Here is a 14537-nt window from a genome sequence, read left to right as displayed (position 1 = left end):
AAGAAAAAAAAATATTTCAATAAATATTGTTTTTTAAAAAAATTAATTGTATTATTTTAATTTAATTTAAATCGATAATTATAATTTTATGTAATTATAAAAACAAAAATTAAATAAGAATAAGAAATAAAAAGTGGTGGGGTAGGGTGTTGAATATTTACCATTGGAATGATAAAAATTGAATGGGTGTTGAATTAAGAGAGAGAAAATGATGTGGAGTGTTGGGAATTGAAAAAGTGGGTGTTGAAGGTTATTGAAAAATTTTTCCCATTGTATATGGTCTTACTTCGAATTCATATTCAAAATTTATCTTTGTTCTTTTATTCGATTGTGATTTTACTATACTCACAAGTTACTACTCCCTCCGTCTCACAATAATTGACTCTCTACCGTTTTTTATTTTTCTCAAAATAATTGTCACTTTAGAATACCAATGCAACATTTATTATGTTTTTCTATTATTATACCCTTATTTATTGAATTTCATCCAACTTAAATACTCCACTAACTACAATTAATAAGGGTGTTTTACTAAATGATACTAATTTTACCATCAAAATCAACACAACTAATCATTTCCTTAATAATCGTACATAAACCTTAAACGACTAATATTAAGAGACGGAGGGAGTAGTTTCATTACTTGGAGTGTTTGGTTTGTTAGTTGTCGTTGATATTCACTCCATATATATACATCATTGTCTTGCTATGATTTTTGTTCTAATTCACAACAAAAGACATACACCAACAATCAAGCTTTATCCCACGTTAATAATTTTCTTAACACCTTAGTGATAATTAATATATGAAATGGAGGAAATGTGAAAAAAATTTACACATCAACGAGAAAAACCACATTGTTCATAAATTACAAAAGGAACATTTTACATAATCTAGCTGATATATAAATTTGACTGGGCTAGCCTCATGCCTTGGCCATCACCAAAATAATTGTGAAAATTCCACTTAGTCCTCAAGAACCCCAAAGAAACTCGTGTGTGGAGATTGACAAAGAAATATTTCAGAAGACACTCATATCCTCTTGTCCAATATCTACATATTTGTCTTCCTTTTCCTTTCCCTTTTCTTCTTCATTTGTATCAAAGAGAGGAGCATCAAGCTCAGGAGGTTTCTGGCAGTATAAGAAATAGGTAATTAAAAACTACATGAAGGAAAACATAAACATTATATATATATATAACGTTATTTTAAAAGCCAAACCAGGCACCGACAAATGAGAACTCCAGATCATGGTTCAACTGTTTTAAACTGCTCGAATCGGGACAAAACCACAATCGAACAACTCAAATAACCGAACCATACACAGTGTAGTTCATGGTTCAACAAGTTGAATGTCTGGTTTGGTTCGGTTTTTAAAACATTGATATATAGTACTACTGCTACTGAAGTTAAACTTGTTATGTTACCGTGCATCGGACTAGGGCCCAGTTGATACCCCTGAAGAAGGGATGGTTTTTGATATCATTTGCTCCTCCATTTGAACCTAACCTGCTATTTGGATCTCTTTGCAACAAGCGATAAATTAACTGCTTTGCACTGAGACTAACCTGTATCATGACATTTAAGATTATCATCAAATTCTTTTGAATAAAGCTGAACATTCAAATTTTGGTGGTTAACTTTATAATTCATAAGATGATGCATGTTATCAAGGTTTCAGGTACGGTCTATGACCGTAATAGTGGCCGCGCCGTTATGGTTTTTGATGTCTCCACTTTCATAACGTGATCAAAATTAGTGTCGAATCAGTCATATTTGACATAGTTTACTCGTTTGCATTCACTTATAGAATCTATTATCTCTTTTCTAATGTGAAAACTATTAAGTTGTGCAAGAGAGAACAGTCTCACCTGTTTACTTTTGGGAAATTTAAGATCCTTGTGGAGAATATTTGCAAATGTTCTTTGCCTATTCTTTCCCCTGAATGGTGTATATCCATAAATCATTTCATATAGAAGAATTCCTGAAAATAGAAAAACATGCAGTCAAAACATAAATATATCCACTAGCACACAGAAAAAATATAAAATGTACGCGTGTTTCATTTTTGGTTCTCCAATTTTGTGGTTTGCTAAAACTGTTTTAAGTACTTGATAGTTTTATTATTAAGTTATGAAGCACGGACACTAAACAAAAACTGACACCGAGAATAATTTGAGAAAATGACTTAATTCAATGTAATTATGTGTCAGTGTCGTGTCGGTGTCAGACATTGGACAAGTCTCGGACCAGAATTGTCAGTGGTACAGCGATTACAAGAATTGAAAATTACCAAGAGCCCACCAATCCACAGCACTAGTATGGCCAGAACCAGTAATAATTTCCTGCAAAAGCATTAAACTATCAATCACAACAGAGATAAATGAGTAAAAATCTAAAGAAGTTTCAAAAGTGAAACATGTTAACTATGTCTCATGCACACATCTATAAGCATTTAATTTACTGCTAAAAAATAATAAGTTCAGAAACAACAAACCGGAGCTATGTACTCTTCTGTGCCAACAAAAGAATTTGATGCTCTCATTGGTTCAGCCATAAATATTGGAGCCTGTTGTCCTTTCTTTTTGTCATTTGTAGTTGAAATTAAAAGCTACAAAGAATAAAGAATGAAATCAGACACATTTAAAATTATTTGAGTGGAGTTAAAAAGTATTACATGTACATAAAAAATATATGTGAATTATCTTAGATACCTGTGGTTTGCAAGATGTTAAACATGACAAATCAAAATCTGTTAGAGACACATGTCCACTTCTCTGTAGTAACACATTTTCTGGCTTCAAATCCCTATATATTATCCCTGTGAATTCTCAACAAACAAATATCATTATCTCCTCATGCCAAGAGTGTACCATTTGTCCCTTGAAATAAGTTAAAATAAAATTGTTTTTGCTGATTCAGAAAAGAAAAAGAAAATACTAAGAGCCTACCTTGACAATGAAGGTACTCCAATGCAGTAACTACTTCAGCGGCATAAAATCTATTATCATCACAAGAATCACTCTATGTCAGTAACATGAATGTATAAAAAACACTAGTAGCTGACATGTTGAAGAAGGATAATCTGTTTTACTAGTGAGTATGGACAACTATTTAAAACAAAAATATTAAAGAAAAGGTTCATAAAATCTGTTTTGATTGCCTTCAAGCTCTAAATTTATGATGTATATGAATACATATAAGTTGCATAATATACCTCACTGCGTCTTCCTTGAGAACCTTTGCTGGCTGGCGTTCAAGCAGCAGGAACAGTTCTCCTCCAGGGCAGTAATCAGTTATCAAACAAATATGCGTTTTCGTCTGCAAATTAATCAAGTTTCAAGGAATAAAAAAATTCAGTTTATAGTAAATAAGTAGTATTGTAACTAAAGTTTGTTATTTGGTAGCTTTTGCATCGAATGAAATGGGAAATAAGGCATCCATATACACCTCTAGTTACTAATTAATAACTGTTTCACTTTGAAGTGATACCTGAAAAGAAGCATATAATGCAGGAAGAAAAGGGTGGTCCAACATGTCTAGAATTTCTCTCTCCGTGCAAGCTCTATGCACCTGTAGTTATTATCAAAAGTGAACCAACAGGTTTAAATTAACTAGAGCCAAGGGATAACATAAGCGAGCTTCTTTTCTCTCGCTCTGCAATCACTTCAGAAGTATACTTCCGGAAAAAACACGGTTTTTTTTCCCTCCAAAAGTATACTTACGGAAAAGAACACAGTTAACACTAACTTGATTATGGGAGTTGTTTAGTATATATCGAACCAAAAAATTAGCAGTTAAAAGGAAAACATACACGTCAAATGATCATGTTTCGTACCTTGTTACGATTGAGCATAACAGCCTTCTCCATAGCCTTCATGGCAAAATGTTGATCAGTTCCACATAGCTCCACAAGATGGACACTGAAAGACAGTAAATAAGTCATCGTATAATAGCATTATTGCCACAAATCTTGATTGGAAAAAATAATGAGCATGGAAATAATTCACATCACTTAAGTCGATGTGATGAAATTGTAATTAAGATTGTATTCAGATAAATTCTACACTAACTTATCTACAAGTATTTTAATATGTATTCCATTGAAGATATATTTAGTAATACTTAAGAGGATTGGAATCATTAAGAAGATTTCAATTTGAAAAGGGAAACATGAGTGAAAGAAAAAAAAACCTGCCAGTGTCTCCTGAGCCTAAGGGTTTAATTGGCTTAAAATGTTTCAAGCCTATCTGTTCTCCACTCTCCATGATCTGCAAAACCATGGTCACATAATCAATTAGCAAAACATAACTTACTTGAGATATTGCAAAAGTTACTGAGAAGAAAATACAAAATATGACAGTCATGTGGAACAAAAAAGGATCTTTGATTTCATGATTTTCAACAATCTTCGATACAATACGTCGTTTAAAACAATGGTCAATTCGTAAAGATCAAGCATATTAACATTTTAGTCCCTGAAATTGTAAGGGTTGATCAATATAGTAACTCATATTTATGATACAGCAATCTAATCCCTTAAATTGAATTATGTCAGCCATTTAGTTAACATCCTGACTTTAAAGGTTCTATGTTTGTATTAATGCAGTAAGAGACTATGCAAGTCAATATGCAAGTCTTAAATGATTTTGATGGATGTTTAAAGAAGATATATTAGGATGGAGGGACTAAAGTGATTGTTCTTTAATATAACGGACTAATTTTCCATTTCATAAATTTATGAGACTAAATTGCCTAACCCTTAAAATTTCGAGTACCAAAATGCTGATTTACACGTTAAAAATCTAAAGAAACTAGAGAGCAAGCACGACAAAACAATGGAAGACTTTTACTATATAACCCACCCAAAGTGGGACCAGAGAGAATCGAACCTGAGACCTTAAGGAGGAGCACACTCCCAGATCCCAAGCAAATACCACTAGGCCAACCCAAGTGGGTTTACTATGTATGTTAGTGTTAGTAGAGCATTCTTATATTTTGTAGCAGTAGTTCATGAATCTTTAATTAATTAATCACTAAATTGCAATAACAAGAAACTGAGGAAAATGTGACATAATTTCAATACCTTCTGAATAGCTCTCCAAGCAGCATCATCCCTCCTATGAGGTTTAGGGTGAACCACTTTTGAATGATTCATCCAAAGATCTTCTGGTTTCTGATGGTAGCCAAAAGGTTAAGTAACAAGTGGAATTCAAAAGCTTTTTAAATGATAAAGATAATAAGGAAATATTTTTACCATATTAGCATCTGGGAGTTCTCTCAATGCATCATCAACATTTTCTGCAGTTTTCTTTACCTGAATATGGATACCAAATAAACTTGTCACAACTTGGAATGTATCAAGCTTAATAAATTCAACTAATTTTCCTAAAGTAGAGATATTATATCCAAATTTTTCTTTTTGGTCATAATAGGTGCTTGTTTGGATTGATTTATTTGAGTTTATCTACTAGCATAAGCATTTATGAGACTGTTTGGGATAGCTTATTTGCATAAAGTTCTCTAGGATAGGTTATGAAAATAATGAAAAAAGCTTGACTTCATTTTATCGTTTGTTATAGAAGTAACTTATACATATGCACTTGTATGATAAGCGCTTAATTAAGCTTGTTTAACCAACAGATCCTAAAGCCTAATCAATTTTAACTTTTAATATGAACTGAAGGCTTTTATAGACTTTTTTTTTAATTAACTTGAATATGTTAAAGATGTTAAAACCAAAAGAAAACTTGAGATATCAATATTTATTGAACTATTGAAACACTTGATAGAAACCAAACCAAATTTTCTCCCTCTTTTGCTGTATCTTCTGCAATGCGGTTGTGAAGAGGCTCCACATGTTGACTACCATCAAGTTGAACTCCAATAAAATACTGTACCTCTCCCTATTAAACATAAAAGGAAAATTGAAACAAGTTAACCTTTATTTCTGTGGTAAATGGAAAATAATTTACTACATTCGGAGCACCAACATAGACATAGACACCAAACACGACAATGTCAATAACACCGACATGCAGACAACGGTTATAATTTGAGAAAGTTGAAGCAAATGAATGACATAAGCACAAGTGTGTCATGTCTGTGTCGGACAGTGAATATGCCTTCAATCTAAATTGCCGGTGCTACACAGCATACTACCAAAGACAAAATAAACTGTACCTTCTGATCACGCATTGGCTGCAAATGGAACAGGTTCCAGAACTTTTTACCTAGATTGAACAGATAAATCTTCAAATTCAGGATTTGATAACGGAAATATTTTGAACTATTTTTCTATCTAATAATATTTGTACAGGTTAAATATTCGTGAAATGAATTGGAGATAATGACATAGTTGACATTGACTATATGTAAAAGTTTCATCATTAGAACTAAATATTGCATAGTAAGGATTCACATCTTACCACTCTTTGTATAATTAATAAGTTGCACAGTAACTTCTGTTTGATTGTCAATAGCTTGTCTAATTTTTTTCACTGTTGCAGGATCAGTTTCAGGTCCTTGCAAAAACCTGCATCAACAAATAGCATACACAAATAAATACCACAAAATTTGTCATTATGCAAAAACTTTCTAAATCATTTCCAGGCATATCGATATTTAAGAAAGGAACTTAATTTTGTATAAAAGACTTCAATTCACATTAGTAAACTTTCCATGCAATTCAACAATTTTAGAGTTTAGTTTCCAAAATCTTTTAGTCCTTATAAAATTAACATTTTTCATTTGAAGTCCATGAGCCCTCTTTTCAGTCTATATAAACGCACGTCGTTTTATAATTTATAGGGACTGAAAAATAGATATTGAGACTAAAAACAAAATTTGAGATATTTATAGAGATTAAAAACATATTTAATCGTACCTGCAATTTCTTCCCAAGATTTCTTCACGAGAATACTCTGTAAGCTCTAAGAAGCTATCAGATGCAAAGATCTGAAAAACCAATTAAATTAAAACTTAACCATCATATAATTCATATTCATATATGTCAATTTCAGCTCCATCATATTACACAAGTAATCAAAAGCAACACAAAATGATGATATATATAGAAAAGCGAATTATAAATTTTCTTACAATGGGGTTATCAGGGAGCCTAGGATCAGTAATGACAAAATTCTTCTCGATACGTTCAAGTGTGGTAGCAAGATCAAGACCCTTTCTCTTTTCCCTCTTTTTAATTTTTTCATCAACACTATCAGGCCTTTCATCATCCTCAGAGCTATCCTCATCATCAGCAGGTAGTTCATCATTAAAGCTTTCATTGTTCGACAAACTTTTCCTGATGAACCTGCATAACCATGTATGTAGATATTACATACAAAATGCTTATGACATTGAATACGAGCGAAAAGGAAACATATATATATTTTTTCAAACTAAAAAGACAAGTAGTTAGTTGTAATGTAACTTGTAAGTAAAAATGTATATATACCCCATGAAAGAACGACGACGCGAGTTGATTTTATTTTCGGGGGTCTCAGTGATGGGATGCATTGAATTAAAATGAGTATCTCCTCCTCCAGAATGTGATTTGCGTCTAAACGAAGGCAAAGTACTCTCAGATTTTCTTCTCCTTGATGACTTGGATGGTGTTTTTTGCAGTTCATGTAATGTTGCATGATCACTATTACCACATACTGTTTTTGTTGGTACTTTGATGAAGGGAGGACGGTTTGCTGATTCACTGAGTGACCTTGGTCTTCTGCTTACTGCCTCTACCAACTCATTTACTGATGAGTTTGCCTTCTCTTTCTGACGAGCTATACACAGTACACATTCAAACTGTTAATCTAGAGTGTGCATATACTTCAATTTTTATGGACAAATGTACCTTCACTGTTAACTATTAGAAAATATACAAAATTTGGTTCCATTAGATTAGATTGAATAAATATGTTAATTCAGACATTTAATTTGTTATAATGGTGATGCATTCATCATCCATTACTTAAAACTACTAATCCTTATTTTGGTAAAAAAAAAAAAAAAAAAGGATTTAATATCAGTTAACTATTGTCACTCGGTACTCCATTTTTAAGTTTTGTCAAACAAAAAAATAACTAATCTTTGTAGGGCATATGCAGGCACACTATGTGAGTAGTCATCTTCCCAATAAAAAAAAATTATTTTTTATTTTTTTGACAAAATCTTCCCAATAAGATTTTTTAATTTACAAAAATCAGGATTTGAATTTCTAAATGCTTATTTAAGAGTCAAATCTTAACACCTAACCTTTTTTTTAAAATTTTTAATTATGACATTTTATGTTAAAGATTTTGCCCTTTTTTTTAATGAAAAATATGACAATTTCAAAAAAGAGTTTGATTTGTATGTGGTAACAGTTTTTTTTTTTTTTACACATGTATATGATCAAATCACACAATAATCTCACTTTGTTTTGCTAATTTCTAAAATATATACATTTTAAAACATGATAAAATGTATGAATAAAATATTTTATATACAAATTAAATTATTTAATATATGAAAGAGACATTATATTACATACCATCATATCGAATCAAGGATTCGGGCAATCCATTGGGACGTAACATCTTCTCCTTGGTCCCCTCAGTATGCTTGCTAACCTCCACTTGCATTCTACATATATACCATGCATAATCACATTATTACATTCTTATTTATATATTTTGAGACATACTATAGTAGATTAATTATTGTACATATATAATTATTGTACATATATACCCACCCGATAAGTTTGAGGATTTTGCCATTTTCGTCCTTGATGGGAGCAATAGTGAGAAGGTTCCAAAAAGGTGTCCCATCTTTCTTGTAATTTAGTAATCTTCCACAGTAAGTTGTTCCTGCTGCTAGTGATTCTCTTATTTTTGCCACATCATTCGGATCTGTGTCAGCTCCCTGCATAAACCGACTTCATCCCCCACCCGGACCCGTAATTCATATTATTAGTTTGCTAGAAAACAATACATATTTTTGGTAAATTAAAGGTATTTTTTGCGTGCAAATGCGAAGACTAATCCCCTCAATATACTAAGGTCCATTTAAATACTTGGAACCACTCAAAATCTAAAAAAGGAAACATTACGTACCTATTAAGTCATATGAATACTTTTTACAAATTATAAACTCTAAATCATTATCTATAACAAAAATGTCACAATATTAATTCGAGGAAAAATTAAGAGTCCGTTTATTTCTTCTTTTTTCTTTGGGTCAAGACGGTTTGTTTATTCTATTAGTTCTTGTTTTGGTTTTTATTGACAATAACAAAAACTAAAGAATGTATTTTTACACCTTTTAAAGTAGAATGTAAAATTATAAATCACACATCTAGTATTTTCAGAAATTTAGAAAATAGCAAAAAAATTATTTTCAATGTTTTAAAAAATATACTATCTCTATTTAATCATTCTCCTTCAAAAAATAAATCTCTACTTAATCATTCATTTCCTTTTTGTCACAATTGTTCAATGCCACGGCCATCCATCCATTCATGACATGATATAAAAGAAAAATAAAAAATTAGATATATTTTTAAAAAAGCAAATCGCCCATAATGTGATCTGATTTTATAATTGTGATGACTTATTTATTTTATAAAAAAGAATGATCCTATTAAGTTTTTATGTTTTCAAAAAACTAAACTTATTAAATTTTTTATTGAGATGAGAATCAATCTTTACTCTAAGATAAGTAGAAACACTTTTTTTTTTTTTTCTACATTCTCTTAAACACACTCTTTCATAGGATGTATATTGATTTCATGAAAAAACAATCATTTTAGTTTCTGAATATTAGACGTTGTCATTGTAACATATAGTCAAGTGTGGTTGAATGCGTGAGACATTATCATTATTCTCTAAATGACAATGCCTCAAAAATTCAGATATCAAAGTTGTTGTTTATTCATAAATAAATAAATAAAAGTAAATAAGTTATAGCTTACCAGTTTCTTCCTATAACCTCTTTGGAAGTATACCCCGTCATATTAAAAAAACCAGCACTAGCATACATGATCGGGTAATCTGGTTTAGTAGCATCAGAAACAACAAACGTCTGTTGAAATGCCGAAAGTGCATCTCTCAAGTCCTCCGAAACTCTCGGTATTCCTCTAAACTCCCTTCCGTCATCAGAACTCTCACCGGAACTTCTCATCGAATTGTTTGAATCCCTCCTTGAACCACCACCTGAGCTTCTAACTGCCACTCCTTGTGGCTTCCCCGTCTCCGAATCAGTTTTCAACACTAACCCCCACTCCGCTGCTCGTTGTGCTGCAGCGGAGCCAGGTTCGTTGGAAACTAGTGGAGGTGTGGTTTCTTTGAGTGCCATCCAGGAAGTGGCGACCGGGACTTCATCAGAGTTGATGGAGTCACGCGTCGGTTGTTGTGGAGTTTCGTTGGCTCGTGAGCTTGTTGTCCAAGTGTTCCATGAATTGATTGGATTTGGATTTGGATTCTCATTGTTGTTGTCAGATGAAGATGGATTGAAGACTTCTAGTGAGCCACGATGGTCTCTTGTAAATGGTTCCATCACTTTCACTTTCTGTTTCATTGTTGTTCATGTACATATAAATAATTAACAACTATAGTAATTCATGATGCAAATTGTACTCACTAATAGTAATAAATAAGTGATTGAAATTTTGCATTTCCAAATTGTTTAACTATATATCATCAATCAATATATAAATATGTACGTGCATATATTTTTTGGGGGAATGGGGAACAAATGAATTAACTAAGAGTGGGATAGTGTTAGTTGTTGGAATGGCATATATTCGGGTGTGATATATGATATATGAGAGAGTGGGACTTTCAATTAACAGCGAATGATGAGTTGTTTGGGTGGGGCTTCAATCCGGATTCCTTTGAGTCACTGGCTACACGCATTCACGTAGTTATGAGATCTGCGACTATCGGATCGAGATCCGATAGTTTTAGTTTGAAAGAAAATCAAAATATGTTTATTCTTTGGACCATCGATCGAGATCAGACGGTCACAGATCTCATGACCACGTGAATGTGTAGTAAGTGATTGCAATTCTTCTCTTGACACTTAAGGCAAAAATTTGCGTAGAGAGAGAAGAATGTTGTGTATTTGTATGTTAATGTTGTAAAGAGAATAGTAAACTAAACTTAAGTATTTTTAACTTCGGAGAATCCAAATCCATAAGATTTATGGTCAGTATTATGGTGCACAAGTCAAATGTTTTTGCGTTAAGCAAAAGTTTGTTTTTTCTCTTTTGAATCAATAAGTATCACTATATCTCACTTAATCTAACGGTGAGTGTGTTTTTTTCTATAAGTTCGGTATCCAATTCAAAGACTGATTAATTCGGAAGACCAATTCTCTTGTTCACTAGCCGGGTCTACTTAAAAACAACGTAAAGTTCCATATGTAACTTTGTAAAACATACAATAATAAAAATAAAAACTACTCCGTAAAACATACAAGGTACTACATTTACTTCACTACCGTAAAACTATCCAGGGTTTATATATTTGTAACTTCAACTTTGTTATTTTACTGGTTTGGATCCTCTTGTAGTGTAGTAGGACATTAGGGCTAATGTATGCATTGGTATACTGTCCAGATTTAAAAATAAAAAATAAAAAATTATTGCATTGCTATATTATTGTGGGAAAGGATCCAAAACGTTATATTAGCTAGTTTGTCATATTTTAAGTTTTGAGGATAGATATCCATATTGTTTATGTATATATTTATGTATGTCCTAAAATGAGTGGATGAGGTTAACTTGAATGAAGGTCTTTTAGAGGGCCGGACACAAATAATTGCCATGAAAGCTCTGAGACTAAGACAATGTCTGGGTTGTTTGTGTGTTGTCAGAACACAAAATGTCCACGAGGGTCAGATAAATCCCTAGAGGAGAAGACACTTTATGGAAAATATAATAATTTCATAAAAGCTATATGATTGTAACTCATGGAAGTACTGTCTAACCAAGATTGATTGTTTCTTATTGTAAGATAGTAGGGTGGAAAAGAAGTGATAGAAAGCTTTTCACAATCAATATAATACGCCAATAAGAAGAAATTACTAAACTTGCATGATTTTCCCCTAAAAAATGAAACTTGCATGATTTTATAAGGTGTTGGATATAAAGTACAAGCAAAATAATTTACTTTTTTTATATAAAATCTGACACCAACATTTTTTCTAAAACGACAAAATATATTAATGATCAAATTCTTGCACAAGACAAACATAAATTAACAAAACAAAAACAAATAAATAAAAGACGATGTATACAAGCGGAACATCCAAAAGAAAACTAAAAGATACCATTACAAACACCAACTAACATAGGGTTATCACCAACACTATATATTTCTACAACAACTTTTATTTTTATACCATATTCTCTTTATTCACATCTCTCTCATCCGTATACGGTGTTGGGATGCAGTATAAGTTTTTTTTTTTTTTGTCATGTAGCCTATCGGTTAGATTCATACACATTATGAATGGAGAAGTAGAGAATCTAGGTTCGAATCTCAGTCTCCGCATATAATGTTTCTAGTAGCTCAACTGAGCGACACTTTGAGAGAATTTTTAAGCCCGTGTATGGTTGTTATTATTTTATTTTTTTTCAAATTTAGGATACATTATGGTTTAGATCCGTTAACAAAAGTAATTTAAATTCGGAAGAGTTTCATGAAGTCTTGGAAAATATATGAAGAATACTAATAATAATTTTTTTTAAACAACCTTATTAATAAAGTTTATTGAAAAAAGAAATAAACAAATTGGGATACATTTGACGGTAGGACACTTATCATATAAAGTTTTTTAAGCATTAAATGAAAAGGTAAATCATATCATAAAGTTCAAAAGCCATATGGTTGCTACATTGAATGAATATGAATATGATGAAAATATTCCACTGTATAATGCATGATCTGCAGACTAGGAAATACCTCGAGTTGAACTGTGCTGAATCAGGAGTTATGGGTTGTAGACTTGTGTGTATTCTTGCTTATTCCTCACCAAATTCAAGCACGGTACGTACCATATATATAAACAAACATATAGAAGTTGATTTCTAGAAATGATTGATAAATAATGGTGTAGAGAGGAGGACAAATGAGAGAAATATATTATGAAATGAAAACACGAATAATTGTCTCAAAGGTTTGGGTTTCCATACCTATGTTTCAAAACTTCACATGGCTCTTGGACCTATATATATATATATATTCTAATTTCTATAAATGTATTCACTCACAAAACAAAAGAGATACCAAAATTTTACAGAAACCAAACCGTGACATCCTAAGTTGCTTACCTTTTTACTAAACTTAACTTTCAATGATTTATTGCGTCAGTAATTGACAGTCTGGAAAAGGGTTGTCAAGAAAGAAAAGTAACAAGAACTGAGAACGTGTGTTACTGCTTTTGATTGTGTGTATGAGATTGTGGACTTATAGCCAAGGACAAAAGGCAAATTGACAACAAAAAATGGTACATATGGTCAAGGGAAATGTTAACTTGTGTCCTTAAGTCACAAGTTAATAAACTAAAGATAGAAATATTTTATTGGAAATTGTGCATTTTATGTTTTAAAAATTCAAAATCTTATCTTTTCAAGACAATATTTATGTTTTAATTTCATTTTTAGCTTTTTAACTTGAGCTTTTAGGTCACAAGTTAATATGACCCTTAAAATATTAATACCGCAATTGTTAGAGTAGAGAAGTGTCTCATGTGGTCTACGGTGTACATATACTTAAAAATATTTCAAAACTTCTATGATACCGAGTGTTGCTACCTTAAAGTAAAAGTTGAGTCCCCCATGTCGATACTTTAGGACAGAGACAATAACATGATCAATGTTATTTAAACAAAAATAAGATAAACAAATATAAGTTGTGGTTGTAATAGTAATATTAGTTTTTTTTTTATCAAACTGACATCGATTAATATTTTGAGCTTCTATTTACAAGCATCGACATCAATTTTTATTATGGTTTAAATTATTTTAAAGCATCGATCTAATATTTTAGACTATATGCATGGGACATTTTATCATCCTAAATATGTCTGTAAGAAAAGAAAAAAAACAAACAAACCATCCTAAATATGTCTATTAGTATACCAACTATCTTGTACAATATGCTGGTTTTAAATTGCGGTGATTTTGTTGCATGCGGTCATGTCATAATAATATGATGAAAAATTACGGTCAAATATTGTTGTCATATGAAAACTACAATCAATATTGCGAACCATTTTTGAAAACTTTTCCTTGACGTTTGCTGGAACACATGGTCAGGAGATAGGCTTGAGAAGTGGGCACACGAGACCATGTTGGTAGAGGGACCCTTCACACGACCACAAATAGTTGTCAAGATTGAGTTTGATGTTTACCACTTTGATTTGATGTAGTTGAGTACTAAAATGACTCTTCTTTGATCAACTTGTTCAATTTTATGTGATGTGATTGTGAAGGATCAATGGTGCCTAGGATAAGTAATCTTATCTAGCAAGCTAATATACCAATA

General features: G+C 31.7%; 1 protein-coding gene across 3 annotated transcripts; it reads right to left on the bottom strand.

Annotated features, from left to right (window-relative positions):
* Nucleotides 1-757: 757 nt before the first annotated feature.
* LOC146930518 (phototropin-1-like) lies at nucleotides 758-13191 on the bottom strand. 3 transcript variants are annotated; one of them, XM_085707971.1, is made up of 23 exons: nucleotides 12954-13191; nucleotides 9959-10554; nucleotides 8741-8923; nucleotides 8537-8628; nucleotides 7460-7787; nucleotides 7102-7315; nucleotides 6887-6957; nucleotides 6429-6535; nucleotides 6184-6233; nucleotides 5802-5906; nucleotides 5258-5317; nucleotides 5087-5176; nucleotides 4195-4271; nucleotides 3839-3923; nucleotides 3493-3573; nucleotides 3218-3321; nucleotides 2952-3001; nucleotides 2715-2821; nucleotides 2498-2611; nucleotides 2294-2345; nucleotides 1872-1984; nucleotides 1428-1568; nucleotides 758-1132 (listed from the first exon to the last, which is right to left on the bottom strand). In XM_085707971.1, exons 2-23 carry the CDS (start codon nucleotides 10540-10542, stop codon nucleotides 1022-1024), a joined length of 2919 nt encoding a protein of 972 aa, XP_085564097.1. In that variant the 5' UTR covers nucleotides 10543-10554; nucleotides 12954-13191; the 3' UTR covers nucleotides 758-1021. The 3 variants fall into 3 exon arrangements, with proteins under 3 accessions (XP_085564097.1, XP_085564095.1, XP_085564096.1); XM_085707969.1 differs by lacking the exon at nucleotides 12954-13191 and having other exon boundaries at nucleotides 9959-10780; XM_085707970.1 differs by lacking the exon at nucleotides 12954-13191 and having other exon boundaries at nucleotides 5802-5894; nucleotides 9959-10780.
* Nucleotides 13192-14537: the final 1346 nt, after the last annotated feature.

This window comes from Medicago sativa, chromosome 4 (assembly GCF_051527215.1).
Source record: "Medicago sativa cultivar Bolivia chromosome 4, Bolivia_mono, whole genome shotgun sequence".
Taxonomy (NCBI): domain Eukaryota; kingdom Viridiplantae; phylum Streptophyta; class Magnoliopsida; order Fabales; family Fabaceae; genus Medicago; species Medicago sativa.
The sequence above is the reverse complement of the archived record's forward strand: the minus strand, read 5'-3'. Positions and strand labels throughout refer to the sequence as shown.

What these genes read in the sequence shown, in the direction of transcription:
- LOC146930518 (XM_085707969.1), bottom strand. Translation starts at nt 10,563, where the DNA reads ATGAAACAGAAAGTGAAAGTGATGGAACCATTTACAAGAGACCATCGT. An exon ending in AGCCAATGCGTGATCAGAAG is followed by an intron (nt 5,907 to 6,183) that starts GTACAGTTTATT and finishes TATGTTTAATAG; the next exon opens with GGAGAGGTACAGTATTTTAT. An exon ending in CAGAAGAGTACATAGCTCCG is followed by an intron (nt 2,346 to 2,497) that starts GTTTGTTGTTTC and finishes ATGCTTTTGCAG; the next exon opens with GAAATTATTACTGGTTCTGG.